Source organism: Gymnoscopelus microlampas (assembly GCF_963454915.1).
Source record: "Gymnoscopelus microlampas genome assembly, chromosome: 11".
Taxonomy (NCBI): Eukaryota; Metazoa; Chordata; class Actinopteri; order Myctophiformes; family Myctophidae; genus Gymnoscopelus; species Gymnoscopelus microlampas.
This window is the reverse complement of record NC_139948.1, coordinates 27,405,274-27,423,384: the sequence shown is the minus strand read 5'-3', so window position 1 is coordinate 27,423,384 and position 18,111 is coordinate 27,405,274. Positions and strand designations below refer to the sequence as shown.

The window sequence follows — 18,111 nt, the reverse complement described above, 5'->3', positions numbered from 1 at the left end:
AGCCCGCCTCCTGTAAATTGCGCATATCCTCTGAAATGTTTTTTTGAGCCAACTCAACAAATATATTGTTATTTGTTCATTACACTGAATGACACTTAATACAGCCAACATATTTTTGATTTTGTTCAAATAAGTGTTAAATAAAGCTCTATATTCTGATAGTAATCATTCTAATTCAATGCTTTTTATTGATGCTTTATTGAGCTTTTTATGAACTGTCCTTAATGTTAAAATATTCTATATTCAGTGCATCTCTGACAGTATTCAGTTAGGGGAATGAATGAGAATACTAGTCTAGAAGACCAAATTGATACATGCATATCGGTTAAATCTTTTGCACTAGCCACTCACATATAGTATTCTGTTATATTTATTGCGACCGTAGGTCGCACTTACTACAGAAAACTGCTCCAGGTGTCCGTCCGTCACTCCGTCACTCCGTCACACACGTCACACTTTTGCCCTGCTCATATCTCCGCACCCATTGCCCCGATCCATGCCACATTTTGCACACACACTCCTTACCTGCCAAACTACACCCTCCAAGGACCCCCGGAGCTCCAGGGACCCCCAGCTGCCTCGGGGACCCCCAAGTGTAAAAAATGAGCACATGTGGACAAATTACCAAATGACCACCCCAACGGGGCTGCTCACGGGGCATTCCCGGGGACCACCCACTCCTGGTGCTCCAGAACGGATGCAAAAGTGGTGGCGCCCCCAGTGGAGGACCCCCTGCCACTGCAGCTCACATAAAATGCCGTAACTCGGGGGCTTGCCCCCCACAAACAATCCCTCCTTTCCCCTATAAACACACTCTCTCTCCCACACCACACACACACACACCAACAGCTCTTGCCTGCACACCTTTGCTTTTGGTCTGCCATACGACTGCTGAAACCTTCCCGCAGCTTTTCTTTCTTTCAGGAACCAATCGCCGTTACAGCCCTCTTCTGTATACATGTGACCTACGGTCGCTTATCTCCCGATTAGGGAGTCTTACTGGTATATATACATACATTATATCAGCATTGGTGGTCTAATTCAGTGGTTCCCAAACTTTTTGTCCCAAAATAGAAATTTGATGTCTCCCTTGGACTCAAATCCTGACCCAGTGTTTGGGAAACACTGCCGGTGTAAAGGAATATGCACACATCTCCATTTGTCTATTATCGTTTATTAATTTTTCAACATCAACAAAGACAAATAGCATCAAAACCTAAGATAATAATAACAATACTAATATACAAATGAATAAAGGTATAAAACAAGAGTAAAAGGAATATGAAGTAATGTAAAATACAAAACAAAGTATGCAAACCATTAATATTATAATAATCAGTAATATTTTGCAGTGTTTATTTTAAAACCTATTTACAATCTTTTCCTTTCTGGTATAATAATATATTCAGCTTTGTAATCAAGATACAACTTTTTGATCACACAGTATCAAAAGGATCCACATGCGTGATCAAAATGCATGAGCATGATATTCTTCTACCTGGTGGGGGTGAAGTAAAATTAAGGCATTGAATTCCAATCTCCTTTTCAATATCACTAAGCCAATGGTATGTTTAAAACCAGTAAGCCATAGCTTTTCATGAGAGTATTGTTATTTGAGATTTTAGGGTTTGAAGGGTTAGCATAATGAATAACCACTGTCCTGGAGCTCTTGAAAGTGTGTCTGTGGGAAGGTGGGTATTAAAGGGAGTTTCAAGGCTTTAGTAAGTAAGTGAGCCGGCGAGTCAGACAAAATGTTCTCATGAAATGCTTTACAGTAGATCCTGTACCTGAGTGCACACAAAGTCTCAGCATTAAGCCTTTGGTCACTTGGGAAAATGTTGTACACAGCTAGCAAGTATCACTGTAGTCTATTCGCATATACCCCACTATTAAAACTTGGCAACAGTTGTAGGGCTTCAGCAACAAAGCCAATAATAACCACTTTCACATTCTAATGGCCACAGCGGTGAACACGTATTGAGCATGAACCTATAATATCATGGGGGTGTTAAACTACGGGGCAGAGGTCCAATCTATATAACCGCCGATATATCTCATGAAGCTCAATTAGGAATATTTATTTGTGACTGTCTGAGGAGTCTGTGGAGTTGGTACAGTTATCAATGGTGCCAGCAGGAGCATGCTTGATCTGTGCCACACATAATGCCCCGGGGTGAGCTCAGTAGAGAGGTGTAGCATCCCCAGAAATCTGTCAGCTGCAAGAATACTATGCTTGCACCTACTGTATCCACCCCCTTGTACACACTAAAATCTCTCTCCCACAGCAGTGGCCTTTGTCAACAACACTTCTTATTCAAATTCAGGGAGCAATCCCAAGAAAAACAACAGTTGGAATCATAGAATTGCAAGCTCTTGTAAATCTCTCGTAAATACACAAAGAACATTTACACGTGTATTGTATACGAACATAAAATCTCTGCAATATACAGCTCTTCAACAGGCTAGTTTCACATGATAAGTACCTTTAAGGTAATAAAAAATATTAAAGAATAATTTGTGGTAAAACATATATTAAAATAAGGTCCAGTAATCCAAGGGCCGTCTTAGTGTTGCTTGTCCATAAATCACTTTATAATGTAAATCTTTATTCAGAACATCTTGTGGGCTGGGGCAAGACATCCCTCCCTCTATTTGGCAATGTTTCAGTAAGAGGCAGAATTAGGAGGAGTGCGAGGGTGAACACTCACTGAAAAACACTCCAGGATGGGGGATGCCATGTGGTTCAAGTGAAGGTGGTACTTGCTCCACATGATCTAGCATAATATCTGTCATAACCCGCTGTTCATTTTAAGCGCAGCATCAAGGGTGCACGTATTTGAACGTATTGAACCATATTAGCTTTTGTACATACAGTACGTACTGTAGATACTGGGTCATATTAAGTGAATGAATAATTGAATGCATCAGCAGAATGGGAGCAACGTATGCAAAGCAGTGCTAATTCACCTCTGTACTTTAAATGAATGAACCAAAACGCACAGCGGGGACAAAGTCAAATGCTTTTGAATGATTCTATTCTCTTACCATACTAAGTTAAATCTCTTCACCCTCGTCATGCACCCCCACTTTCCACTCCCAGATTTTCCCAAGTCAAAACCACCCACCCCTTTCCCGCCCTCCGTTCACCAGCAGAGTCTCGGACCACAAATCAGATTGTTTTTATTTGTATTGTTATCTAAGCAAGAGGGGATAGGGCAAATAGTTCTGCTCTTCTTGTTTAGGCACCAATAAAAATAAGATTTGTGTCACATAATGTACGTACCTGATAAAAATCTAATTTGAGTTGGTTATATACTGTGTGTGTGTGCGTGTGTGTGTGTGTGTGTGTGTGTGTGTGTGTGTGTGTGTGTGTGTGTGTGTGTGTGTGTGTGTGTGTGTGTGTGTGTGTGTGTGTGTGTGTGTGTGTGTGCGTGCGTGCGTGCGTGCGTGCGTGCGTGCGTGTGTGTGCGTGCGTGTCATTATATATGTGTGTGTGTGTGTCATGTGTGTGTGTGTGTGTGTGTGTGTGTGTGTGTGTGTGTGTGTATATATATATATATATATATATATATAATTGTGCGTGTGTCTCAGAACTCGTCATCAGAGCTGAGTAACAGGGTCTTCTCATTGTCTCCCCGTGTACTGAGGTTGCTGTGGCTGCGGGAGAGGGGGGGGCCTCCACACTGTTCCAGGGTGGACTGTTGGGTATACTGCTGGTAAGCCGGGGAGAAGTTATGGATGGCGTCCTGGACCATGTCCCCAGGGTTCATAGTCTCCTTTAGGCTGCTAGAGATGCTCTTCATAGGGGCACAGCGACCTGTGGAAGTAGAGGGAGGAAGAGGGAGGAGTATTAGTAGTGAATGTTAAATATAGTTTCATTGGTGGAGCGACTGATAGACCACTTGTAGTAAGAGTTAGACAATGGTCGGGAGTGGGGGATGGATTGACTGAACAAATCATTGAGCCTGGGTGAATACACAGACTAAACAAAATGATGTTCACACTAAAAATGTTGACATCCATTAACTGTAAATAAAACAAAAACAAAACAACAACGACCATGAAAATGAGAGGAGTGAAAAAAACAATAGACTAACTAAGTAACTAACGTGGAACTGAAATTGTACTGAAATACCTCCGTATAAAGCAAATGCCAAAGACCACAACTGAGGACAAAGAAGCAAACATAAAAATCCGTGTCACAATGGAGACATAAAGCGCCAGCATAAACCTACCGTACTGTCCATAGATAGGAAACGAGCCTTTTAGTGCAGCACAGTGAGGAGACAGAAAGGGGAAAAGGAGAAAAAGGAGACAAGAAAATCGAATGAAAAGAGAGGAATGGAAGAAAAACAGAAGAGACAGAGAGGAAAAGATTACTCCAGACCATATTCAGAGGAGCAGAACAGTGTTGAAAGATAGGGAGGGAAAATAACAGTAGGAAAAAGAGACAGTGAGGTCATTATTGATTTAGACTAAAGAAGAATCTGCAATTATCCCATAAACCTTTCATAAAAGTGACGATAATATCAAATGTCTAGACTGCTGGTAAGAGATTTATTTCTGATTCACAAAGCATTTTGTTATAATTTCCCAGTAATACACCTATACACACTCCACTCTTACCATAGGAGTCCAGTCTCTTGTCCATGTAGACCTTATATGTGAAGGCATGGCGCAAGGCCACGGCAGCAAAGAACATCTCGATGCAGATGATGAAGTTCTGGTAACCTGCTGCGACCGTGCCCTCTCCCACTGACACCTCAGCAGAGTTGATCTTAGGGATGGCTCCACACTTCTCCAGGATGGCCAACAGCATTCCTGGATGGAGTAAGGGAGTGAAAGAAAGAAGGAATGAAAGAAAGAAAGAAGAAAATAATCAAAGCGAGGGAGAGAAAGAGAGAATGACAGAGAGAGGGTGTGGGAGAGTGACCCACCCACCATTATACCGTTAAGTCAGACAACATAAGCACCACTGTGAAAATGTAAAAGGGAACTTCACAGGTATTTAACCTGAATCCTGTAATTCTATCGCAAAGTAAAGCTCTCTATATTGGTTTCCTCACCCTGCCAGAAGGACAGGAAAATGACCGACTTCACCATGAAGAACTTGAGCACAGGACTGTAGGGGACGAGCAGCTCCCGTGTGGCAAAGTAGAAGAGGAAGAGAGCGTAGAGCGACAGGCTGACAGAGATGTTGTAGATGATCGTCACATACAGGTATCCACTGGCCACACTGGAGCACAGAGGGACAGACACAGAGACATGTAGAACCAGTTAAGCCTTTTAGATCATAATGAAGGACATGCAGCCTAGAATGGTGATCTAAAAACAGTCCTCTTTCTCACTTTGCTCTTAATACTCATATAAAAAAAGGGGGGCTGGATTTTTACTCTTCATGAAGCAGCCTTTTGAAGAGAGGCTTTGTAGACATAAACAAATGTCCTATAGTGAGAATGTTTCAAAAGCACAACCCAAAAAAATCAATGAAAATCAATTGCGCTAAGTTCAAGTGTCTATCAAATTATGACTCAATGCAGCCGTCATGTCAAAGGAGACAGCTGGTCACAAAGGCACTCATGTTATGAATGCCTTTGTGAGCACGTATGGTGGTGCGCTAACATACTTGAAGTCTCCATCTCTGTATTTCCCAAAGGCTTGCAGGATGACTGTGATCATGGCCATCAGTGGTTTCACCACGCAGAACTGAAGAGTCGCCTGGGGAAGGGAATGAGTGGAAATGGGAAGGAAGGAAGGAAGGAAGGAAGGAAGGAAGGAAGGAAGGAAGGAAGGGAGGAAGAATGGAAGGAAGGAAGGAAGAATGGAGTCATAATGTGATAATGTGTCAGCAAAACTACTTGACCAGCTTCTACACCATCTCAATCAGTCCTTTATTAATGACTATTGTATGGCATTCATTGGCTCTGTTAGGCCAGGACAGTGGAGAAATACGGCAAAGCAAGGGCAAAGGAAAGATGACATTCAATACGGCACAGTACAATCCTCAAGGTCCTTACATACCGGCGAATATAGCGAATATACGCAAAATTCGGACTCGTTCCAAATAATTAAAAGACGTTTTTTCGCTTCGCTTTTTCGCTCCATGTACGGAGCCAAGGTTTTAAAAAAAAACGCATTATTTGCACGAAAAAATCGCCCCGGTGTGTAACAACCTTCAGGGTTAAATTTAACTCTCAGTTACACATAGAGAAATGAACACTGAGGATTTTACTGTGTGGCCTCCAGCAACAGCCAGGAACTGAACCCGAGGTCTGAGTACAACAAGAACACCAATGAGGAAAAAGAGTTGATGCTGCATTTTCACTCTGATGTCAAAACGGTGAGACATTTGTGGAATTATTTGAGAACTTTATTACATAGTTGTTCTCATATTCTCCTTACACAGGATATGCATGTGAAAACAGTGATAATCTGTACCTGTTTACAGAAGCGGAGGAAACCAATGGAGTATGTCCTGCCCCACAGACAACAGGTTCCATAGACACAGCTAGACCTGTGGCAGAGAACAGGTTTAAGTACAAAAACATGACCTGAGTATCATGAACATATACTGTAGGCTGCCTGACAATACATTCATGGACTCAATTAATGCATACATGTCATGTTTTGTTTTTATTAACAATAAAGATCAGGTTTTTGATTGTGTGTGTGTGTGTGTGTGTGTATGTGTGTGTGTGTGTGTGTGTGTGTGTGTGTGTGTGTGTGTGTGTGTGCGTGTGTGTGTGCGTGCGTGCGTGCGTGCGTGCGTGCGTGCGTGCGTGCGCGTGTGCCAGATTGATAGACCAACTGGGGCTGTGTTTATACTGGGATGAGTCTGCTTGGATTTCGTTTTAAGCAATCACAGTGGCTACGACTCATGCAACATTCACGTTCATGTAGCCCTTGAGGTTTTTTTTATCAACTCACAGATTTCTATTGGGCTATAATATCGAGAGAATAATGTCAACATTCTGTTGAGCACTGACACCAATGCAATGGAACAGCAAGTACACTCTGCCATATTAATGACTTGTGGCGACAGATGTCATTGTTGCACAGCAGCTGTATCTGTATGCTATTGTACGTCACGTAACTGTGCAATAGAGTCATGATTAGATATCGTTAGCATGTACACACCAATTTACAATGTTAATCCCTGAGCAGATACACGCTCACAGCCGGGTACATTGTGCCATCATGGCTGCTGAAGCTAGTGTAAACCTTGCTGGATTAAGGATGTAAATATTTGCATTTGATTCAGCTTATGGCTGAATAAATACACTATAAACACAAGTATAAATACAGCCTGAGATAGAAAGAACAAAGACTTACTCAATAGGCTTCCCTCTGATCTCAGCCATGATGGCACTTTCTCCTCCCAGGTACTCATAGCACAAACTGAGGAAGTTGTAGATGACAAAGGCTGCAGGCAGACACACATACAAACAATAAAAGTAAAAAAATATGTAAAAATAAATAACAGAAATAAATGTATTGAAGAGGCATTTCCTGTCATAGCAGGTCAAACATGGAAGAGGAAGTAATCAATCCATGGGGGCTCTGTGACACATTTGTTCGATATGAAGACACATTGGTAGTGGTATCCACTGCAATAAGCGTTATCAGCTCCCCACCCCACCCCTAAATAAATACTTCCATAAATACTTCCTGTGTCAGAGATTCCAGTGTGACTGGATGCCGAGCGGACCAGTAGAATAGAACAGAGGAGTAATTTATCAGTTCAGGGAGTGCTCTCGCTCTGAAAACCTTTCTCGAGACCATAAACAAGGTTTAGTAAATTCTTGCTGTGATTGTGGAAGTGCTGCACAGAAATGAAGAGGTTTTAAATTGGTCTACTTTTCTGAAGCACCGGTTCAGTGAGTCTCTCACAACTCAATACTAGGCTTTGATCATGAACTTTTCAGTGCTCTTCTGTTTGTCTGTCTATGTGACCAGACAAATAGCTCTATTGGCTGTGTACATTTACACCTTGAAAGAGTTCTGCACGGTACATTCTTCTAATTTATCTCTGAACTGACTTGACCAAACTCCGATCCCAGTAATGTAACTTCAGCTGCTGTCCCATGTGTTCTCCTCAGGATAATTTAAGGGTAGCTGAAAGAACCTAAAGATACCAGTGCCCTGTTACAATGGGTGCATCCAAAAAAGTCGATGGTCAAATTCTCTAAATGCTTTCTTATCTCATTTAGCATAGAGTACACTGGAAAGAAGATTTGCCATCCCACAATTCCTGACTTGAGCAATATCGAAAAGTGAACATTTAGGGCATTCCCGAATCAAGTCAACATTTCAAGGTAGGTCAACACATTTAAGTTCCTTCCCTTGTAGTAGGCTGACATCCAAGTATGAAAGACAGGTGAACTTAAGAAAGATCCAAGGCACTCCGCTCAGTTGAGTTTTAAAAAGCTTTTATTTTATCATGGCTTTTAGCTTGGAAAAGTAAAAAAAAAACACATGTAACCAACGAGTTACGGCTCAAGAGCCTTCATCAGGGTCCAATAGTTATGACATGCACACACTTGTCATAATCATATAGCGACTTATGTAACATTTCAAGGTATTCCCTGAGTTAAGTGGTGTTTCTTAAAATATTGTATGCATAAACTTGTAATTAGATTGCATACAAGTCTGTTTTAGAATTCTGCCAGGGACAAGCAGGAGACAAAGTTTCTATAATCTCATTCTACGAGTAAGTCTCCTGAAGAGTTACCCCTACATTTTGAACAACACACAATCTGTGTTGTCTACATAAAATGACCCTGTGCAGTTTACACATTTTGCCCCAAGTGACTGTTACATTAATCACATCTCCATGCCAAATAACTGGATGTTTATCAGCAGTTAAGTCCTCTGTCCGACTCTATATTTAGCAATATGGAGCCCTGACGCTACAGATTTTGTCCAACCCTCAGTGGCGCGGGAAGGGGGGGGCTATAAAAAGAAAATATATATCATTTTCTTTTTTTTGTAAATTAAAAAAATACATATCAAATTTAAAGTCTATACACACACATATATATTAAACCAATGGTGTATTTAACTTTGGGGAATAAAATATTTGCTGAAAAATGTGAAAAAAAGGTAAAAAAAAAATACGCTTCGCGCACGTGCACAGTCCCCCGCCCAGCCCCCCTTGGAATAAATGCTTTCCAGCGCCCCTGCCAACCCTACTGTCCCAAGGCCTGTCACAAATAATTATTACATACTCGCCTAATTGCAATTATTTGAGATAATCGCAATTATTTTGCGTAATCGTCATAATCGTTTCAATGTTGAATAATGTTCAACATGGAAGCTTACAGATCAGCTTGTAGATCAGATTTTTTTAAGGTATAATATTATTACATGTGTCAGTAATTTCTGTGTATATTTAAGTTATTTGTCATATCTGCCCTGCGTAATTTGTGATTATGAAGCCTAAAAAACATATGGAAATTAAAATTGTATTCACATGTTCCAATGTGAATACCAAAAACCAAAAACACTATTAAATCGTTAATCGCAATTATTTGTGTGACAAATAAAATCAACTTAAATTTGTGATCGCGACAGCCCTGCCATGTGCCATGCAGCATAACTTACTGTCAGCTCCCTGACATTACTGCCACCAGTTTCTAACTCAACGCTATGCACACATAAATACAGCACACAGTAACCAGCCACAAACAGGCAGTATGCCACGCATTCCACACACACGTACATTAACTTGTATGTACAAAACATGCACAGCCTACATTTTCTACCAGAATCATGATGTTATTTTTGTTAAAAAAGTGTAACTGATAGACATTTGTCCACCCGGACCGCTTTGTGCAAGGCACCTAGGTCCTCTTCATAAATGTGTGTCTGATGTGTTAGTAATCACGTCCGTGTGTTTTACTGCTGCTGGGTCTTCAACTTCAATAAATAAGACATCCTAGAGGGAATTCAAGGGAGTGCTGGTGATATTTTTTGAGCTATTGTGAGGAGAAACTCTGGCAGGAGAAAAAAAAGGAAAAAGTCCAAATCTGTGTCTTGAGAGCTCACTCTCTGGGCACTGGCTCACTCACTCTCTGGGCATCTTCTGTCATACACTGGGATCAATTTGCCAAGCAGCATATCCAATTGGATGGCACTGTTCAGAGAGTCTGAATCTGTTATATACGTACTTTAGGAAGAATGTTCACAAATGATGTCCTATGAGACATAAACTCATAATGAAAAACTAATATTTGTTACATAACAAAATGTGAGGTCATGTCATGCCAGCATTCTTAGTGGCTTTTTGAGCATATTTAGATTATCGCAGCTATATCATATTGATATACATTTTTACAGCACACCACCTAATGTTCCATAATGCCTTGGCTGTTTACTGACTCAAATGTCTCACTAAATACTACTAAATTCTTGTGTCAGTACTAGATGCACAGCAGATTAATGGGCTACAGAAGGCCAACAATTTATCTGTTCACAAGTGAGTCCCTTGAAACTCTCCTCAAGATTTTGGTCGTTTGCATACTGTTGCTAGGTAACAGACTTCCCCTCCCCAGCAATCCCAATAGGCCTAGGAAACGAAAAAACAAAGATGGACGTTCTCGTAAACGCAGACACTGTAAAGGCCATCTGCCACTGGGGGATCACAACACATAAATTGCCACACAGCCAATTCTCCTGGGAGTCAGGAAGTAGAATACTGGAACACACCAGCCTCACTCCAACAGTTTTGGTGAATATAGTGGATAAACATAGGTGTGTGGCATGTAAGAGGCCTGTTCCTAAAAAGGGAATTAGAGCTTAAGCCTGGCTTTAACACCTATCCTGGCTTAATTTAGCCAGGATTAGGGCTGAATCGGTTCCTCAAAAGCTGAATTAGCTTGAAGATTAGTTTAGCCAGTTCACCCTGGCTATGTTTAGCCATGACCCGATTCCTCAAAAGAGAATTGAAGCAAGCCTACCTTAGTTACCATGGCAATTTAGCTGTGAAGTTAGCCTGGTCAGGAGCAGGCTAACAGCCAAGCTTACTTAATCCAGTGCCTTGTTATTCAAGTTTTTCCACAGTTAATTCAACACATGTGTTTGAATATGGACTCATTTTAATGACCTTGCATTCAAATAAAATGAAATAAATATAATCAGATATAATCAAATTAATTATTACTGAAATAGTGTGTGACCATGAATCATAATTGTTTCACAATGACTCATGTGATGTCATTGTCACTCTGTTAACACTCATATTGTTGTTAGATGTTTGATAATATATAACAGATTTTTTTTCACTGAATGTAAGTCAATGAGGAGCATATTTTAAATTATCAATTTCTAGTCAATGGAGAAATTATTTTTTATTTCTTGTCCACCTTTGGAGTTATATCATGATGGCAAGGTAACTACACAACCCAAACCTCTACCAAAGTGGTCTTGCAGTTATTGCGTGTCCCGCCCCCCCGTCCCCCCCCCCCCCGTCACCCCGTCCCCCCGTCCCCCGCTCATCCCGTCGCGGCCCCCAGTCGCGGTCAACCCCCCCGTCCCGTCCCGTGCGTCCCGTCGCGGTACACCCCCCGTACCGTGCGTCCCGTTGCCGTCCCGTCCCGTCGCGCGCGCGCGCACACACACACACACACACACACACACACACACACACTCTGTGTGTGCTTGCAATACTTTGCCACGCTTTCTCCCTGGATCTATTTATTGCGGTCGCGTTTCCTTTCTCGCTTACTCGCTTATAATACATTTTACTTCCTTGTATGATTTCATGAGCTGCTGCAATGCTGCTGTTCAGCCACAGAAAGGAACGCCGCACTGGTTTTGGACTCCATGATTGGTCAAGTTCAAGGATTCTGCTATCGACTTTCATGGTCTTTTATAGAAATACGTGAAGCCTGGCTTCATTATCCTGGCTTGACATAGCCTGGCTTGACAAGGCCTAGCTCGACAAAGTCGCTCCTTTTCAGCCTGGCTTTGCTTCGAGGAACGGAATAAACGAGGCTTATATGGACCCGACTTTGTCAAGTCTGGATTTGGCTTAAGTCCAGGCTTAGTTTATTCACCTTTTGAGGAACAGGCCCAAGGTGTATTATCCTTTATGACAGCACATCTGTCAGTGTGGCACTGGCATGAAATGAGGGAAAAAGAAAACATTTTCACCAACTGGCCACGGTGATGGGGAGGATTCTAAAGTTCATCTGCCAATTTGACAGTTTTACCAGCAAACAACACGATTTTGGAACAGAAAAACATTTAAAAAAGCATACCTCCACTTCCGTCTACAGTACATACCTTCATAGCAGTCTCTAACTGTATCGAAGTAGACATAGTACTCCTCGTTGGTGAAGAACAGGAGGCTGAGCCAGGATTCAAAGGCAAAGATGGGGACAATGAAGAGGATCCTCACTATGTGCCTCTGTTCGTTGGGGGAGCTGTAGTACCGCAGGTGCATGTAGATCTGAGACAAGAGAAAGAGGTGGGTAAGGCGATCATTCATTGACTGACTGTGCACATTCATAAACATATAGTATTTATATTATATTTCTGACAAAAGGAGTAAAACACAAAGCTTGAAAGCTTATTTCCCTCATTTTCTTATGGATGTCAGAGTGGCATGTCAGCTAATGTTTTGCCTCCACTTATGCCATGCCCACTGAAGAACGTCATAATATTTACAAACAGAAAAGAGGTCTATAGGGCATGGGACAGGGACTTATTACAGTGTATACTGATGGAATGTCTGTAGGCAAATTGGTCGGGTTCTAGGGTGGGTTGCAACCTGCCATTCAACAGCTCTTTGACATGCTTCTCAAAGCATTTATTCACTATGGGGGTGAGTGCTACAGGTCACCAGTCAGTAACCAGTTACTTTGCTTTTCTCGCCACTGGAATTATTGAAGCTGATTTGAGGGTATCTGTAAAACCCCCTGATAGCTGTGTTGCACCTGCTCTGTACACTCACCCTGGAATGCCTGGAATCTGGTCAGAATCAACTTTATTGCCACATGACATCAAGTTTACAGGTGTAAAACAGTGGGTGAAATTATTTTTTTGTGCAAGCTCCATGGTTTTTGTTATTTCCATAAAAGAGAAAGGGAAGAAGAAGGGGGGCAAGGGGAAGAGAGAGAGAGATCAACAAAAAAACACCATCTGCACATGGTCCTGCTGCCTTGTGCGTGTTAACCTGTTGGAAAGCCTTGCACACTTCAGATTCAGCACCGGCGTGATTATGTCATCCTCAGTGCCTGTCCAGCTATGCTTTGCTGTTTCGCCTTTTCCGGGACATCAAGGGACGCAACCCTTGAACTGTTTGTTCATCAGAACAGGTTTGTCCTGTGACACAAGCTCCCCTCTTATCTTTGGGCATAATTAAGTTCTGATCACTGCTTTTCACCTGATAACTACTTAACCATTGACCCGTGTGTTTAATGTACCTCTCCTCCTATGAGCTCGTGTAATAAACTTCTATCAAATACAAAGTGTCTCTGACTCCATTTGCCTCAACATCCTGATTGATCTAGAATTCATTTGACAGTTTATAGGGGTCTGCGTACAGCTAAGCTCTCAAGACAGATTCAGAGCTCCGCAGCTCTGAATCTTTTTCATTTTTTGCCTATGGGTTCCCCGATTGTTGTACAGCAAACGCAACAAGTTGGATCTCAGAGGAGATGGGATGTGTATGTGTACACTTGCAACAGAGTTCTGGAAATTTGACTTCTGTGCGTTTTTCCTCCTATGAGACAAGCAGACGACAAGAAGAGACAGAAGGGGTCTTTTGTCATCGGCACCTTTTAAAAGCTTCATCTGGTTCACTTCTTCTTACACAATACCACACCTATCACCTTTCCTGGCCTGCACACACACACACACACACACACACACACACACACACACACACACACACACACACACACACACACACACACACACACACACACACACACACACACACACACACACACACACACACACACACACACACACACACACACACACAGGTAAGATAACAAACAAGTGGGTGATAACACATCTAGCAAAGAGAGCGCACACCGATTGCAGTGGTTGTTGCTAAGCGACTGCAACCCCCCTCCCATTCCCTGCTCTTTGCTGATGTCATAGCAGAGGCAGGAGCACTTGTTGCCAGAGCGACCGAAGGCTCATCTTTAACCCTTTGTGAATACGGAAGAAGCACACAATGGCAACTTGAGCCTTGTAGCATAGTAATAGACGGCACTGTATGCAACAGTTGAATTTATTGAGAACTTCACTATAACGTGAGAACTGGACACTCAAACCAGGCAAAGATCACTTACTGAAGCTCACCAACACAAAACATCTACTGCACATGGGGCGACCCGATCCAAATGGTTAGGGCGCATACCACATTGGGGACATGCTCAGTGAGTCCCTGGTTATATTCCCAGCCGGCTAGACCATTTGCTGAATGTCACCCCCCTACCCTCTACACATTTCCTGCCTCTCTCCACTGTCACAGTCAATAAAGGCAAAGAAATTTCCCCCAAAATATCTTAAACCAAGTAATCTTCATGAACTCCATTTCACTTGTGCCAAAATAACTAGACAAAGTGACTTAATCACACACACACGCACGCACGCACGCACGCACGCACGCACGCACGCACACACGCACACACGCACACACGCACACACACACACACACACACACACACACACACACACACACACAGGTCAACGCACAGCTTCAGCACCAGATTTTCGCCTTGTAAAGTTATCGCATAAATAGATATAGTAGGAAACTTCGGCAGAGAAAGAGAAAGATGGGATGGACATGCAACACAGGTCTTTTGTTGGAATCAAACACAGGAGACGTTGCAATTATGTGGTCAATGCACTAGCACCTACCAGCCCGCCCTCAGAGAGTTCTGCTCCACAAGCTCCTTACCTGGTGACAGGTGATTAGCAGGGCCGTCCAAACAAAGAAACCTGAAATGGTTTGGGCAGTAGAGGTCATGAGGAAAATGGGCGGCTCTGGGGTAACCAGAGGGGTCTCTGGTACCAAGGAGGAGTTGGACCCCTGTGGAGACATGGTGCCAGGGGGTCGTGGGACCAGACCAATGGGAGAATCATTGCCCAACCTCTCTGATAGGGGAATGTCTCCCTGCCAAAGTTGACTCATCTGCAGAAAGACAGAGGAAGGTACGGTGGATACAAAGAGGAATTTGATTCTGTTTCTCATCAAAGTAAAAAGACACAAGGTGATCTACACCTGGGAGGGATGAATGTGTAGTAGCCTCAACTCAAAAGCAACCAGTTAATTAACCTATTCACACAGCACCCTGAGTAAAATTGTGAATATTAGGGTCAACGAGAAATATTTGATGCAAGCGCCTCGTCTTATTGTGTTTCTAGGTAATAAACCATGAATGACACAGTTTTCTGGCGGAGCATAATATCAATCAGAATTTGCAGAGTGAAACCACTCACAGAGACAGACGGAAGAACAAAGAGAAACAGGCAAGGATTACATTGAGCAGCAAACGAGGGCAGGATGGACATATAACAGAATGAGTCAAGTATGTACATTAAATTAATTATTCCTACTGTATATAGTGGTGGATGGTCTTTTATTATTTATTCACCAAAGATCTATCTACATTTGGCTATACAGCTCGGAGCCCCTACTGGGTTCAATGATTTCACAACCGCAAATTCTGTTGAAGTCAAATCAAAACACAGCAAGAGAATGAGTGAGGCATCTGGTAGGCGGGTGCGTGGGGACAGTGAATATTTGAATATAACAACACACTGGAAGGAAGAACAGAATTGAATCAGTCAAACAGAGCACATCGGTGTGACAGCCTCGGTCTGTCGGTGTGGGGGCTGCTGACCCAAATTCTCCTGTTTCTCCTTGTTTTGCTGAGGGCTGGAGGAAGTGTGAGGGAGCTGTAAATAGGCCCTACACACAAACAAAAACACTACAGCATCACAACATCAGAGTTCAGTCTGGTACAATACAAGTACACAGGCTGTGGCCTCGAGGGGGCGGTGCTATAATATGGTTCTGTTAGGTCTGTGAGACAGAACTAGGGCTTGCCGTAAATATTTGGATGCTTGTTCAAATTGCTATTCTAACAAAATGTAAATATTTGGATGCTTCATTCTTTTATAATTTAATCATTGCACAGCTAAATCACTTTAAGCAGAGCTGGCATGGGATGCTCCCATGTTGATCTGGCTGCTTGTAGTCAGCTTGTCTGGATTCTAGGAAAGTGACATTAGAGGGGAAACTGATTTCACAATGAGATGCAGCCCCTCTACGCGTCAGCTAAATATAGGTTGTCACTGGCCGAGATGTGGATGACTCACACCTCACCAAAGCCACTCGCCAGTTGCTAGCAATTCAGTACCTTAAAACATATTCTCGTTTAATACATAGAACGTGAAGCACTGATCTCTGCTTGTCTATCTGCGTGTCCACGAAAAACATCTAATCAATTCAATTAAAAATATAAAATCAGTCTATTTGTTATTCTGTTAGAGCTGCCCTCTTCGTAGGTAAGTCAATGTCAACAACAGAGTTAGGCTCTTCTGATTTTTGCAGTCTACAACATTTATCACCTAATGTTACATATAATATAGCCTGAACTAGGGCTGGGCGATATGACTTCAAATCAATATCACGATTATTTTGCTTTTGCCTCAATTAATAATAATAAAATAAGGAAAATAACAGATCTACAAGGTAAGTGTATGATTCTTTGTTAGACTAAATTGCTTACTCTGATTAACCACTTAACCCTGTATTATACTATAATAATGCAGGATTAAGTGGTTAATCTATCAGACTAATCGATTTAGTCAATTATAAAAAGAAAATCTAAATCTGTTACAACCTTTTGGTGTCTGAAGTCGGTTATTGGTTCTAAATGTCAGTTTTGATATATTTTTTGGTTAATTGCCCAGCCCTAGCCTAATTCTCCAAATAACGGAGAGTGAATTAGTTCTATCACTAAGTGCTCTCTAACAATAGTAAAAGGTCCACAGACACTACACCCATGTATATCCTAGTGGGACAGACAGATTCATAGACAAGGGACATACAGGCATAGGCAGTTCATCAATCCTGCTGACTGCACCCAGGCTGCGTTTCAAAACATCCATTGTACTTTGACCTAAATCCAAACAGCAGGCTTTTGACATGACATCAGAAGTCTCTTTGCTAGAGGAAAGACCTGTCAAGCATCAAGCATGATTTAGGTCATGCATGAGATGAACATATAAACATGGTTGCAGAAGGTGCTCAGAGGGAACGTTACTAAAAGCACATGTTTAATTACTCATCTATGCTTACTTCATGGATTTCTTAATAACAGCCAGAAGTATTAATTATTTGAATGTTCTTCCAATCAAGTAAATCACCGGACAAACGGTACAGCTTCATAATATGGATGCAAAATGCAACATACACCTGAAAAAATAAAAAAAATAAAAAGATAAACATCAGTACTTTGTGTGACTTAAATGTTGCTTTCTACAGGAGCTTTATCTTATATTGTAAATGGATGACACGACTGCACCATTGAATGAAGAGGGTATCACTGTGACACCATCATGCTGCTCCTTACCTCCTCTCCTCCTCTGCAGTTGTTGGATCTGAACGGGCTGCGGTTGTTTGAATCCAAGCATCAATTTAGCTGATGACTTCTTGTCGATATCAAGGCAAGCCCGTGCCGTGTGAAGTGTCCAATCTAGCCAAAGCAACCATTAACGCCGACGCCAGTTTATAGTTACATCCATCTACTGCATTGTTTTTTTTAATACTCAGATAAGCTCCCGTTGCTTTTGTCAAGCTTACAAGTATCGCCAGTTAAGCGAAATGCTACCTAGCTAGCCTGCCGTTAGCTTGTTCACTGCCCCCCCTTGTAATTTGTCCCCGTAAACTCAGAATAAGGCGAGGTAAATCAACATACGTTTAGGATGAATTATTGATCCATTTCCCTCAAGAAAATAATATATTGTCACCGACCACTAGCTGCTGGGTTAACTTAGAGGTTCCCCTTCCATCCCATAGCAGCTGAATGACTATAATAACTATTCTGTGCACCGTTATTTCATCCTTATCAGCAGCTGTCTACA

At 42.1% G+C, this 18,111-nt stretch overlaps 1 protein-coding gene across 1 annotated transcript; it reads right to left on the bottom strand.

Moving 5' to 3' along the window:
- Nucleotides 1-3,553: 3,553 nt before the first annotated feature.
- Nucleotides 3,554-18,111, bottom strand: LOC311055440 (transmembrane protein 184B-like). Its single transcript, XM_084071631.1, has 9 exons — nt 17,601-18,111; nt 14,918-15,151; nt 12,286-12,451; nt 7,333-7,423; nt 6,439-6,514; nt 5,627-5,718; nt 5,067-5,236; nt 4,627-4,821; nt 3,554-3,817 (listed from the first exon to the last, which is right to left on the bottom strand). Exons 2-9 carry the CDS (start codon nt 15,149-15,151, stop codon nt 3,588-3,590), a joined length of 1,254 nt encoding a protein of 417 aa, XP_083927757.1. The 5' UTR covers nt 17,601-18,111; the 3' UTR covers nt 3,554-3,587.